This window comes from Blennius ocellaris, assembly GCF_963422515.1.
Source record: "Blennius ocellaris genome assembly, chromosome: 23".
Classification (NCBI taxonomy): domain Eukaryota; kingdom Metazoa; phylum Chordata; class Actinopteri; order Blenniiformes; family Blenniidae; genus Blennius; species Blennius ocellaris.
Genome location: NC_137672.1, coordinates 11,603,797 through 11,618,474, shown reverse-complemented (window position 1 = coordinate 11,618,474; position 14,678 = coordinate 11,603,797). Strand labels below are relative to the sequence as shown.

Here is a 14,678-nt window from a genome sequence, read left to right as displayed (position 1 = left end):
CACTTACTGTACTTCCTCCCTTATCAAAGCAGGTTTATTCTAGCCTTGTTCATCACATCCTCCGTTAATTACTCATTGCCTTTTTGCTTTACTAGGCTACCATTGAAACTGTTGGTCATAAGGGGAGGAAAGCAAATATGGGACGACACAGTTCTGTAACAATGATAAGACATAGGCAGGAAATGTCCCGTTAAGATGCAACTAGCTTATTTTGTATCTCTTGTAACACAGTGGGGGCAAAACATTTTTTATGTATGTATATATATATATATTTGCCTTTCAGTTGTTGCATGCATTATCAGAAGAAAAAGGAAAAAAAAGGCACACACATTGTCTGTTCTGTTTTTTTTCACTGTATAACTTGACTCACTTAACTGTGAGTTATATTTACACTGCTGTAAGCAAATCTGGCTCAAACCTGACTTTTGCCACATCCAATTATTTTTTTTATTTTTTTTTATTCCAGCCAAGGCCACTTTCATATATAGTCTAAAATGCAATTAATGCCCTTAGGGACAAAGACAAATAACAGTAGACTGCAGAGTTATAGAAGCAGATGATAACTGAACTGCTACTGCTAGATGGAGCATAAGTATCGTGGCCATATTGGATGAGGACTTTCTTTGCCTCAGGTGCCTTTGCCTCTATTGAGGGTCGTCTTTAAACCATCAAAATAATAACTCTCTGAACTTGTCAACCTCTTTTCATGCTCTTGCACATTCAAATGTTGCCTTTCACTCTAAAATACTTTATGCAAATAGTAGCGACGGTGGTTGTTTCCGGTTCAAGTCGCAACATAGCTTGTTACATATTTAAGATGAATGGGGCATGTCTGCAGATATTGTTCTGTGCTTGTGCGTTCATTCAGGGGTGTACACTGTTCAAATAATGTATGTTTGATTATAGTGGCATTTGCAATATGTGGAAAAGAAATCACATGATCATATGAACACATGTGCCTCGTTCAAAGATTGTGCATGATGCTTCATAATATTTGCTCAAATCCAGCATGGAGGAGGTGAATCATTTTTCATGCAGGGTTCCAATTAGAGACCCCCAACACAACTGTGCTCAGTGTGCAAAATGAAATGGTGAAGTCGCTTACGCACCATCGATCGAACAACTCACCTATCCGGTCCTGCTGATTCAAGAGGACAAGGCAACATAATGGGCTTGTGCTATACTTCATTCCCCATCAGTTTCAGATATCCAAAGCCGCTTGTTTATATTTGTGTGTATGCGTGTGTATTCTCCTTCTCAGAATGTCTCCCACATCAACGACATCGTGAAGCAGGTGCTGTTGATCTTCCCACACTTCTGTTTGGGCCGGGGGCTGATTGACATGGCAAAGAACCAGGCGATGGCCACACTTTTCAGCAGCTTTGGTGAGAAGCACACAGTCACATTTATGATGTAAAGAGACGACGCTAGAATAATCATTGGAAGGAAAAATCACATTTTAAGATTTGAGATGTATTATTCATATTTCCAGCAACCAAAAGTATAAAGATCTGACAGAGGAACAAGATGAAAACTTGTAAAACTCCTTTGATGAGATTATTTCTTTCAACCACTATAAAAAGACAATGCTGAGGGATTACTTACTACACGGGTTTCCAGGCACTGTAGTCCATAAAAAGAGACTTGAAAAGCTTAGTACATATTCATCATTGTGTGTGTCCTTGTAATATACTTTACATATGTGCCAAGTTTCACAGTTTTCACATCTGATATTTTGTATCAGTACTTAGATAAGACATTGCATTAGTTGTAGTAATGTTAGAATTTTACAAAAATCAACAAACGTCCGACTGTAAAACTGTTTAATAACGTTGCCTTAAAAGTTGTTTTTTTCTTTTTGTGAATCACTTTACGTTACCTCAAAATGTGAATAATAGTCAAAAACTATAAATGTAATTGGTAAGATATTTGAAAACCTATATATATATATATATATATATATATATATATATATATAGATATATAATTTCCAATTTCAACCATTGTGGCATTCTCTCGGATGTCCAACATTAACCAAAATTGGATTATCTGTGCTGTATCAGTTTCACTCTCACTGCGAGAGAGTTGGCATCTCTGCTTTACTTGGATTTTAAAGTACATTTGTTTGATGTGTTGTGTCCGGTCTCTAGTGAGGCAGCTTTAATTACTGTGAGAGGGAAATAGATTTTATCTTTTCCCTGTGTTAGAAATAATTCAGCAGAAAAGGGACCGCTTCGACCAGACGGGGGGGGCGTAGATCTTCTTATCCCCCTGGCAAATCGCACTGCTTTTATTACAGCCCTCAACATATATGAATCTGGAGACACATTATAGTGTTTGCCTTTTGGCTGAGGTGCAGCGCTATAAGTGCTGATATTCAAGTGTTGGCTCCCTAAATGGGTGATCAGAAATGAAGTAATTGCTGGTTTAATGTTGCAACTTTCCATATCAAGTTATCATTAAATACTCTTTTCCACGCACAAGGTTTCAAATTGATTTTCTTTTGATAATTCAATTTTTCATTCAGATGCACAGACACCCAATTTCACTTTATATTATGAAAAAATATATATTACAAAAAACGTTAAAAAAAACCTTCAACAAAAATAAAAACATTCAGGACTTTGCAGTACAACAACATCATTAAGCATCATTCATGCAAAAAGAGGCCCAAACAAGTATTGAGTGCATGGAAATGAACATGTTTTTCAGAGGCCTGACATTTGTGCTTTTTTGATTGGTTCTATGTGATACTCCAATTTTCTGAGACACAAAATTTTAGATTTGCATCATCTCTAAGCCATAATCATCAAAATTACAAGAAATAAAGGCTTGAAATATTTCCATCTCTGTGATGATGAATGATTCTATATAATATGAGTTTCACTTTCTGAAGTGACTGATAAAAAAATATTGAAGTTTTTCAAGACATTCCATTTTTTTTTAGATGTACCTGTTGTCCATTAGCGACGATATCTGTGGTTTAAGATGTCCTTTCAGTGTGGAATTTTCATGTTTCTATTTTTAATAGTCTTGTTTACACCTGCAAAACTGTGTTTGGGATCAATTGGTGATTTCACCATGAGTGGTTGCCTTTGATTTGTGTCGGTATTTCTAATTCATTAAGGACCTCTGCAGAAAGATCAGTCGATCCATCCATTAGCCTTTATTTTTGAAGCACTTTTCAGACAATAAATACAAGACAGTTCTTTACAGAAATGTGATAAGTCCCAGTAATGTGGTGATACTGAGCCACTTGTGACAGCTTAAAGCATGCGCCAGGTTTGCACACCTGTGTGGGAAAACATTTGATCTTTAACAAAGCTCCCAACCCTCCACTCGAGCTCTTCTCTTTCTGCATGACTTAAATCTAGACAAGGCAGAGGGAGAAGGCTGGAACCGTTGTTGAAGAGGTGGAGCCGGGGGTTGAGGAGGCCATCAAGAGGCAAAGAGGCACATGAAAAGAGGAAGAGGAGTCTTATCTGTAGAGAGATGGAGCAGGGAATAGTGGTTGGACGAATCATTTGCAGCAGTTGTGGAGAGCAGGAAGAGAAAAGCAATCACAACTTAAAAGGGCGAGTGTGGAGAGGGCTATTTACCAGAGAATGAGACTGAAAGCGCTTTCGTTTTTCTTGTTTCCTCACTCGCGCCCCCATAGGCTCATGGGTTGTAGATGCTGACATGGGGAGCAGAGAGAGAGAGAGAGAGAGAGAGAGAGAGAGAGGGAGAGATGGAGGGAAACAAGAAGGGGACAACTTGAGTTGCGTATCAAACACTGAGAGTCAGTGGTTTACTTATGAGTTCATTAGCCAAAAAAGGCTTCAACATGAAAAGTACAGGATGTCAGCAGTTTCCTTACATGACATGGGTGACAGCAATATTTTTTTGATATGTTTTTATTTTCAGTGTTTTATGGCCAAGTGGTGTTTTAAAATGCCAGCCTTCACCAATAGATATGTCTCAGAAAGTCTTCAGAGAGCTGACAAAATCCAGCTTTCCACCAAGTTTTGACAGCGATACTTTTGTCTGTCCATGAAAGAATAGTCCCATCTGGTAATTTATATCTGTTTTGACAACGTTTGTGCTAAATCGCCATGTGAAATTGTTGAGAGAAGAGCTGAGAAAAGACACATGGTTTTATTGTATTTTGATTCTGTTATTCATTCTGTATGTATTGACCTTATTTATTCACTGCTTCTTCTTTCGCCACCTCCACTTCTTTCTTTTTCTTTTTCTTTCCTCCTATTACCTTCTCATTTTATATATCAGGGGAAGATCGCTTCAAAGACCCACTGAGCTGGGAAATGGTGGGAAAAAACCTTTGCGCCATGTGCATCCAGGGAATTGTAATGTTTACCACTACAATCCTGATCCAGTATAAATTCTTCTGCAAACCAAGGTAGAAGTGGCTGTTTCATTTTGTTTACAACTACAATTGAACTGAATGTAACCCTCCAAAACATAGTCTGTGCTTGTCCTTTGTTTGAAACAGATGTCCTATTTATGTCTATTTTCTTACAATAACAAAAAGATTTGTCTGCTTTATAAATCAGCGTGATACTACACATTCCCTTGACTTAACATGTGTCTCCAATGTGTTTGTCAAATGTGCTGCAATGTCTCTTGAAGTTTTCTTAAAGTGATCTTTCTCCACAAACAAATGCTACTTATGACAATTACTTTCAACTATTTCTAAACTCGATACCATGTGCGTTCTTCACTCCCTGTCAGACTGATTTCAGCAAAGTCACAAGCTGAGGAGGAAGAGGACATCGATGTCACCCAGGAACGCAAGCGTGTGTACGAAGGCAAAGCCAAGAACGACCTTCTCAGGGTCTGTGACCTCACCAAGGTATGTCGTTTTCGGGGAAAAATAACTACTCCTTGTTACTGCCATTACTGGTGTATTCTTTCCATCGAACATTTGCAGTAAATATTAACCAAGGCTGGATGAGATTTATTTGGCGTCTCAGGTGTGAGTAAGTAATCCCTCCTCTGGTACCTTCTGCTGAGTTACTTCTAACACAAGGAGAGGTATAATATATCTCCCCGGCATTGTGACAAAATCTACTTCACCATCAGACTGGGCCATAAGCATCAAATGTCAGAGAAATCCAAGGAAAGCAAAGCGTGAAGAGAGAAACTCACACGATGAACTCTAATCTCACACTCATCCTGCACACCACATGCACCAAATCTCTCTCTTCTCACCATTCTCTCACATAAGACCAGATTCTTTATAAATATGTATGTCAGCATGCACACACAAGATCACAAGAGCAACACAGTCTTCCCTTTTGTCAACAGTACTGTGAACTGTGTCCTCTGACCTTAGTCTTTTACTGACCTCTGAACCTTTGACCATCCCCAGCACTTTTGCATATGAACACGCACTGCATTCTACTTCTACAGTCGTAGGATGTCAATTTCCACAATACAAATTATTCAGCTCATATTTGTTGTTATTGGTTTTATTCTTTTTTTTCATTGTCACATCTCATAACAACAATGTTTGTTGTTTAAAAAAAACATAGATACATGCCTGAGTAGCTTTTTTGTTGATAGTTTCAGACAACTGTAGACACTGTTCTGATCATATTTAATGCATCTGAATATGGCCATCAGCTTCATGCACTTGCAGTCAGCAAGACAATGAGCCAGGGGTGAAATTACAAAATGGCACAACTTCACTCTTAACTTCTCAGGTGAAGGCAGCATCCAAGGTCAGCGGTCCATACACACACAGACAACACACTCACATTTATGCCAATTTGGAAACATAAAGTATCGTTGAAGAAGGTTTTTGGGTTGTGAGAGGAAACTGGAGCATGTAGTGAAAGCATGCAAATTCCACAGTGCTAAGCACTACACATCTGTGCAGAACCTCATGTCTTACAGTTGTGGGATATTTGAATGTCAAAGCAAGCTCCAAAGTACACATTCTTCAGCTCACATTTACAGTTTGTTTTTTTTAAACCGCTGACTTTATTTTTTGTTTACATTTTCTTCAAACTTGATTTCAAAATTATTAATTACAGTAAGTTTGTTTGCTATGAATGGGTTTGTGTGTGGCATAGTTAATTAAAAAAACAAAAACAAAACCTCGACATGCACCTCCATTACTCCCATTTGCAAGGCAAATTGGAGAGACAGGTTGGTAGCCTGCAGCTGTGCCAATTCACAAACCTCGTAAATTGGCACAAGAGTCGAACAAGGTCCCATTTTCAGGTGGTATAAGTGCCTGTACACCTATACAGCTCTGGCCCTCCCCTCGTCGTGACAGGTGAAATCAAGTGCACTGTAGCAGCGCGTGCCGCGACACCGCTGAGATTAACGCTTCATCCATCGGCAGATGTTCCCTCCCCGTGGGCTGCGGGGCAGCGGGAAGTGTCACCACGGCAGCCTGCTTTGTGGCTCCAGAGCCGACAGCTGGACGATCTAACAGCCTTTTGCTTCGCACCACCGTTCTTCACTCTTTACTACCCCTGTCTCCTCAGTCTCACCTTACTTAATCTTTCACTCTCAGCCATGTGCCACACTCACCAGGATAATTACTGAGCAAGTGCTACGTGAAGCTGTTGGCTGGATAATGTATTTCAGATCATCTTACTGGGTGAAAAGTTCTTTAGAGTTGACAGTAATGTTCCTTCTCACTCTACTTTAGTTCAAAGATTCAGAATTTAAACACATGATACTCAGCTGTTTGTACACACAATTATACAATACCCAATGCTAAAATATAAAATAATAGTGTTGAGAGTTCCTTTTTATGATGACTGATATTTGTGTTCAGCAAGAACACAGAGAAAAAACAACTTACCCTGTGGATGTTGCCTCAAACATTTGTACCCGAGTTCTGTAGTTGTATTGGTTTTTCAGCACAGGTGGGAAATTGGCTTTTGACATCTGATTGCAAACGGTCTGTATTTTTTCCATTTCAATTCGTTTTTGTAACAATTCTGTCTCTAATCTATCCACCCCCCCATCCATATTTTATGCCCCTTTCATCCAGACTAGGGTCATGAAGGCTGCAGTTTACTGCACCTGGTATTTTACTGAAAGGCAGGGTTCACTCTAAAGGTTCTTTGTCAATTGCATGGCCAACAGAGTCAATCTCACACATGTGCACCTTTAGCCAGTCCAAACTTGTCAGCTGACCTAAAATCAAACTCTAAGATAGATTTGAGCTCCTCCTGCTGTCTTTCTCCATCGTGGGCCGAGAGCGCATTTTTAGTACAATCCAATAGTCTGCTGTAGTGCAAATGTGCCTTTATCATCAGGTTGATCTGAACTTGTTTACTTTTGACAGCAAAATCCTTGCATGCACTTTCATAGTTGAAAGCTTGCCTCAGAAATGAGACACAGTGGCCCATCACCACAAATGTACACACACACACACACACACACACACACACACACACACACACACACACACACACACACACACACACACACACAGACACAGACACAGAGGCATGAAAAAAGCCAAAGCAAAAAACAGCAGTGCATTGGCATAAGGCATCAGGATCCTTCCTTCCTGCAGTGCCCTCATTGACTCCCACCACAGCTGTGCCCCATCTATTTGGGGTGTAGATAACAAATTGATCAATGAGCACATAGCTTTGGTGGCCATGCGCCACGGGCTGGGGTCCTGTCATAAATCTAGGCATGCCTCTGAAGCGATTGACAGGCCATCAATCATGTGTCAAATTCCTGCTCCTCCCCTTCCTCTTCCTGCTCTAAGCAGGAGCATTTTGCTAGGCGCCCCACCTGCTAGCTTCCACTTAGCTGCTGCATTAGCGTCGGCACCGTAATCGATGGAGACTGTAATGGAAGTGTGTCCGTCTGTGAGCGTTTTTCAGGCCCTGGGCTGTCAGTTTAACCTTCCAGTCAGTCACTAAGTTGACAGTGAAAGTTTTTTTTTTTAAAGAACCTTGTGACAGCTGTTTGAACTGAAGAGACTGAGTGATAAGTGGCACCCTGGCATACTACAGGTATGCTGATGTGCTGATATGTACTCTGGGCAGTAATATGCTCCATTGACAGACATTTTTTGTGAGCTTATTACAGACAAGAAAGATGTTCAAAATCAGACCTTTTTCCATTCTCATAAAATAGTTCCTCTTTTTAAATTAATGAATATATTCCATTTCACACAAACAAATCTATAATTTTGATGGTTTTCTCATCTATCATACCATTTTATACAATAAATTCCCACCAAGGGACATCCTCATTGTGGTGTTTGCAAGAGCAATAATCACTTTGTTAAAACATAATGCCTTTTAATTTCATTGCAAGTCAATGACTTGGTCAGAATGTGACAAATGTGACAATGCAATACAGACAAAATAAAATGAGACACTTGCAATAGATTTTACTTTCAAAAGCCTCCATTGCATATGCCTCTGAAATTAACAGTATAGTCCATAACTCCACTCACATATAAGGAAGTACTGACCACACATAAACCATGAAAATTCACAGCTCACACCAAACACGGGTTTCATTCAAGACACTACATTTTGCATGATTATTTATGAAATATTAAAAACACTGGTTTCTCCAGGAGTATTTTACTAGGACTCAGGACATGGGGAGTAGTGGGATTGAAAGATATAAGCTCTTCTCACAGAATGGACCCATGAGCTAACAAATAATGTTGGAAACCTCTGCCTTCGGGTACTTCAAGATCGCCCCCAATGGTGCTATGAGTCATGTAATGGATGGACCCCACAACGGTGAGTTCTGGTATAAAGCACTGTGAGTGTTAACGTTACACCCTGAAATATAGCATTCACATCCCAAAGCGTGCCATTTTACAACCTAAATCTATATTTAAAGCCTGTGCTAATGCCGCCATCTCATTTTCTCGACTGTCTCATCTGATGAGATGTCGGCCTGCTTATCGTGACGGCTGCAGTGGTGCTCAAGTCAGAGGGGAATTATCCTTTAATTGCCTCCCTCCGTAGATGTATCTACTGCTTTGATGTTGCGTTAGCACTGTAGACTATCACTAAAAGGTGGCGTATATAATCCAGATTGATAAGTAGTGAGTGCAGCTGCCAGATGGCATGGGAATAGTGATGGATCTCTGCAACTCTTGCTTTTATCAAATGCTTTTGATGTGCCAACTGTGTAAATGTATAAATGTTATGTCATTGTCAGCCTTGAAGTTGCAATTCTACATTTATATTTGCTTGGTTGCAGTGAGACTATAGCTGATTCTTTCTATTGGAAGATGTTTTGTTTAGATACAAGAACGTATACTTTTAATGGTGAGAAATGTCAGCTGTCATTTACTTATTTTTAAATAAATGTTTCAGTTTTATTACATTCAGATACAGATTTGTAAACAGACACTATAATCCAAGAACAGTGCTCAAACTTTGAAAAACAGCCACTCTTTCATAACTCAAAAGGGCACAGCGTAGTCCTTGGTTCTGAATGCTGAATGTGTCAACTGTCACACTCAGCTGCAACAAAGACCTTGTCTTGTCTTTTCATGCAAGAGTAAGACAACACTGCTTTCAAATCTCTTTGAAAGGAAATCACAATAGTACATTGACTTGGATCCAGGAACAATACAATGAATGAATACCTCGTTTTTTTAATACTGGTCAGAAAAGTTAAAGCTGTTTGGATTTGAGTATACTTCAGAGACCTTCAGTGATTGTGCGAAAATAATTCAATTCAGAGTTTAAAAAAACTAAACAAAACAAAAAAGTAAAAAACATTTCATTGTTTTTGGTGCAACAACAGGATACTGAATCACAAGTAATAGCTTCATTTTTTTTCTTTATTTATTTTTTCTTTCTTTCTTGAAATGCTAGTGTACAACACTAGTGTTTCAAGAAACAAGGCTGAATATTCTCAGATGAAGATATACTGGTTACAAAATATGGTGTGCCACGACAATTTCAAATACATTGTGCAAAGAAACAACTCAAGCTTAATCCATTCATCAATTCATCCATCCATCTCGCTATGATAGCTTTTTGTAAGTGTAGGGTCACCAGAGGCTGAGAAAGGATGAAGGCAGAATACATCCTGGACAGGCCATGAGACAATCACACACTCACATTCACACTTAACAGTGATTTGAAGTCACCTGTTTATCTCAAATGCATGTTTTTGGACTGTGTGAGGAAAAGTGGAGTGCCTCTTGAGAGAAAATACAAACTCTGAACAGAAAGCTCCTCAGCCCAAACGTAAACTTGAGTTTTGCTCACTGTGAGACCTTAGCTTGGGTTATAAAAGAAGCTGGTGTTGTCTTTTCAAACTGATAATACAAAATGAAGAAAGCAGTCTTTAAATGCTTGCTGCCATTTGTTTGCCTCTGCTGAATGTGTAAAAGTGGGTGCTGACCTAAAAAGAATAGTGACAAAAGGCAAGGTTTTCTATTAACACTTTCTATGTGAGTAAGAATGTCAATTTAGAAACTGTCCAAAATGCCATTCATACTGGCGTGAATGCATTTTTAGACTTTGTTATGGTAGCAGTTAGTCCAAGGCAAGGCAGCAACAGGAGTAGAGTTTTCCATCCATACAACTGTTATGTGATGTGCACAGACTTTGATGTGGTTACATTTTCTCTTATCTACATAAACTGTGTTTAATGGAGTAATTTCAAGGTTTTTTTTTCTTTCTTTCTCTTTTTTTTACTTAACAGAGAACAAAGTGTTTTGTCATCAAGGTCATCACTTTATACTGACACTGCTTAAAGCAGCTGTGCCTGAAGTTGGCATCCATGCATAAAATAATAATATAATAATCAGCTTTTGAGAGTGTTGATGGTTATCAAAGAAACTGAAGAGACACTCAAAGTTAAGATGGAGTTCCTCGTCAGTGCAGTCATTGCAGATGCAAATACACAATGTTTTGTCCTCGACGACTCTTCTCTGTGCAAGTAACTTTTTCAAGATGGATTTTCCCATCTGGCTCTTCCTAAATGTCGGTAATGATCTCTCCTTGTTAAAATGAGTTTCCTCCACTATTTCTCTCTCTTCCCTATCATTCCCACCTGATTCCTTCATCTCTCCTCTTCCCTGCTGCTCTGGTCTATCGCTTCATATATTCTCATGCCATCCTCCGTGCTATCTTTTATACTGTCTGCACCCCACCTCCTGCCTTATTTCTCCCTCTTCCTCTCTTTCTCTCTGCCTGGTTGGTTGATTCATTTTATTGTCTGCTCCCCGCAGGTGTACTCTCGGAAGAGCACCCCTGCCGTGGACAGGCTATGTGTGGGCGTACCTGCCGCAGAGGTGAGCCAGATGCTGCTGAATCGCACAAGCATCCAGTCCGTTTTGCTTTATGTCCACGTCAGAAGACTTTCATGCATTTGCACATTGGATCAGCTTGGAAAATGTCTTGTGCGGTTTCATCTAAAAATGGAAATATGAGTTATATGACTGAAAAAGACACAATTTGAATATTGGTGATAATATTTACAAAATATTGATGTGTGAAAAGAGAAAGCAGTGAGTGCAAGAAAACGTTCTGGCTGTCGTTTATGGCGTGCTGTTGAATTCAAATCTGAATGTTTGGCTCAGTGTTTCCTCGATCTGAGTCGAATCAAAATATCTTCGAAGCGCCACATAGAGAAGGCATTAGGACAAACAGTAATCCCCTTGCCAGGCTTATTTCATGCTATTATACAACTGCCAGGCATGTATGTGCTATAAAAACACAGACCGCAGCAGTAGGAGCATGCAGATCCTATAATGATTGGTTCTGCTTACCTGACAGGAAATAATAAAAAAAAAAAATTCAATGAGAGAATGCAAAGAAGTGAACTTTTTGGACAAAGTGACATGTCCCAATTCATTGTGAGAGGTTAGATATATTAAATACAGCAAGGCACGCACACACGGACACACTGTACTACTGCAAGCTCGATTTAAACATAATCTCAAATACTGACAGCCATCCGTGCTCTGTGGGCTTTCTGCTCATATCCATCCGCCCGCTTGTGTTTACTCAGAGCGCAATGTAAATGCCAGTGGAATATTGTGATTCACGGGGCTCTGCTGATCACACACTACATTTCCATGCATTATTTACATCAAGCTTAGCCTTCTCCTATGCATTCACGAGCACAGGTCACAAACAAGCAGGGATCAATGAATGACAGAAATCAAATATTTATGCCGGAGCCGGAGCGCCCAAGGTAGGTCACGTGACCAGGGGGCTCCGCAGAGGCGACTTCCTGCCACAGTGGCCTCCAGAGGGGCGCAAAATCAGCAGCATCAGGAAGAAAATACAGAGTGAGGCGAGTGTTTGTTGTAGCAATTTACCAAGGCAGGGAGGGATGCTTTTGGGACTAGTAGGGTTTTCACCGTATTTGTTCCTGTGTGCCTGTCATGTTGATTTACTGGCTCTTGTTTTGTCCGTTTACAGAATACATACATTTTGTTATTTCACTAAACATGCATCATGACTATTTTTGCAATTATAAACAGGAAATAAATATTTGAACAGTGTGTAAGTAGATTCTATTAAAGAGCTAAATAGACAGTATTTATTTAGATAATTGTAATTGGAAATGTCATGGCGCATGGTTCTCTTCTTTTTGCTTTCCAATGAGGCTTGTATCTACAAAACCTTTTCCTAACAGACCACTCCTCATTGTCTCCACCAGTGCTTCGGTTTGCTGGGAATCAACGGGGCTGGAAAAACCACCACGTTCAAGATGCTGACAGGAGACATCCCAGTCTCCAGTGGAGAGGCTTTCCTAAATGGATACAGGTGGGGCGCTAAATCCCACTAGTGCTCCGAGTAACTCATCATAATTAGCCACCCAAGATGGCAGTTCAGATGGCGATCGGGCTGGAGTTGAGATTTTTTTTTTTCCTCCTGTAGTAGCTACACCCGTTCACAGCGTCTTCGCTGTAATCCTGCTTTCTATTTTTCCTTTTCAGATACTTTCTGCCTTTGTTTTTCTTGTCCAGGTACTTTCACTCTCTCTCTCTCAAACATGCTGCCATCTCTGCCTCTTTTTCTTTTTGTCTCCTCTCTGCTATATTCTCAGAAATGCTGAAAACTCTTCTTTTTTTTTTTTCTTACACCTCTTGCAGAGCTTGCACATATCTCATTCCTTTTCACATCTTCGCCCTGTACCGCACTGTGTTTTTTGTCTCAGCCTCAAAAATATCAGTCATAAGAAATCTTTGTACATGCCTGAGAAATACCTTGACACCACCGATACAAGACTCGGGCACACGAGAGAAAGGAGGCTTGCTATTCCTTATTTTTAGGAACAAACAACTGTGTTCCTCTACCTCAGCATGCATCTGTGAGTTGGCGCATCCGAACATGGTTGAGTGTGAGCTGCCGTTGGTTGTGCGTCACAGCGGCTGCTATAGATATTCATTTACGCTGACGGTAATTGACTTTGTGTACAAAAAAAAAAAAAGAAGGAAAGAGAGCTGAAAAGAGAAATGTTTTATGTACATCAGTGTTAATGTTGATTAATGTGGGTGAGGAACATCAAAGGAAAATCTTAGAGACCTTTAGGGGAAAAGAAAACTGAAAAGACAGAGAAGACAGAAGCAGATCTGAGTACACCCACTCCTCTATTTTCAGCTCATTATGCTTTCTGTGCATTGGCAGCAGTGATCGGCAGAAGAGGAAAAGCACCTTCTTCTAAATGAAACTTTTGCTCTCAACAATTGTCTCTCTTATCTGTGATTGTTGGCTCCCAAAGAATAGCTGGACATCCCAACAATGAACATCTATTTGCTGCTTCATGTTCGTGTTGAATGCTAACTGCATGTAGTGGCTTATTCACAGCCTCCAAGCCTTTTTTGTTAGCGGTGAGTGGGGGCGTTGACGGTATAAGTGGATTCCCTAAGTTAGACTGAAAAGGCTGATATATTAAAGTAGTATACAGCTTTCACTGTACACATAAAGCGCAAAGGCTAAATGTGAAATGGCAGCTTGTTAGCAGCTTCATGTTACATAAATACAGATAGCAAGATGAGTCAACTTGTCTGTAAAAAATTCAAAGGAATTTCTTCTCTATTATCTATACAGCAACATGTAACACATAGAAACCTATAAACGTGTTTATATCAGTTTTTGTTTCTCCAACCAGTTTATCTTATCTGTCTCTTTAAATCACTTTTAATTCTTGGCTGATAGCATCCTTCACACACCCGATACTTTTAACTATTTTTAAGCTGACCATCCCTCTTGGAATAGCATTTTTAGGCAAAATTGTGCCAAAAATTCAGCTATAAACAGAAAAAAATGTGTTACTTGTATGTATTATTAATATTATTATTGTAGATTGCTTGTTGCTTATTGCATTCATTATTGCTGCTGACAGTTTGCTTCCCTCAACACAGCATTTGCTGGTTATTAAGAATTGAATATCTCTAAAGATAGCAGCTTTGTAAGATGGCACAGCTTTCTCTCCTCTTTTTTGAGTGTGTGTGTGTTTGCTTGTTTGTTCTTTGCTACCAAGAGAGAGAGTTTTGGGGACACTTACTTGTGACTACAAGTGCAGAATGTGAAATGAACCTCCCTGCTGCTCTATATTAGTTTGGAGGGATTTCAAAAAGAAGTAGAGCCTTGACGGGGTCAGTTCTGATTTTTTTTGTTGCTTATTAGTAAGTTTTGTGAATATTTGATAACTCTTTCTGAGTCAGACTAAGACGTAATTTTATACATTTCAAG

General features: G+C 39.6%; 1 protein-coding gene across 1 annotated transcript in view; it reads left to right on the top strand.

Moving 5' to 3' along the window:
* LOC308147287 (phospholipid-transporting ATPase ABCA1) overlaps positions 1-14,678 on the top strand; it is a gene marked incomplete at both ends in the record, with an annotated part of 155,069 nt that overhangs the window by 118,127 nt on the left and 22,264 nt on the right. The window contains 5 exons of the mRNA XM_080519394.1: positions 1,262-1,385; positions 4,270-4,399; positions 4,732-4,852; positions 11,201-11,263; positions 12,640-12,746. Of these exons, the coding sequence (XP_080375520.1) occupies positions 1,262-1,385; positions 4,270-4,399; positions 4,732-4,852; positions 11,201-11,263; positions 12,640-12,746 (545 nt within the window). The remainder of the gene's footprint in view (positions 1-1,261; positions 1,386-4,269; positions 4,400-4,731; positions 4,853-11,200; positions 11,264-12,639; positions 12,747-14,678) is intronic.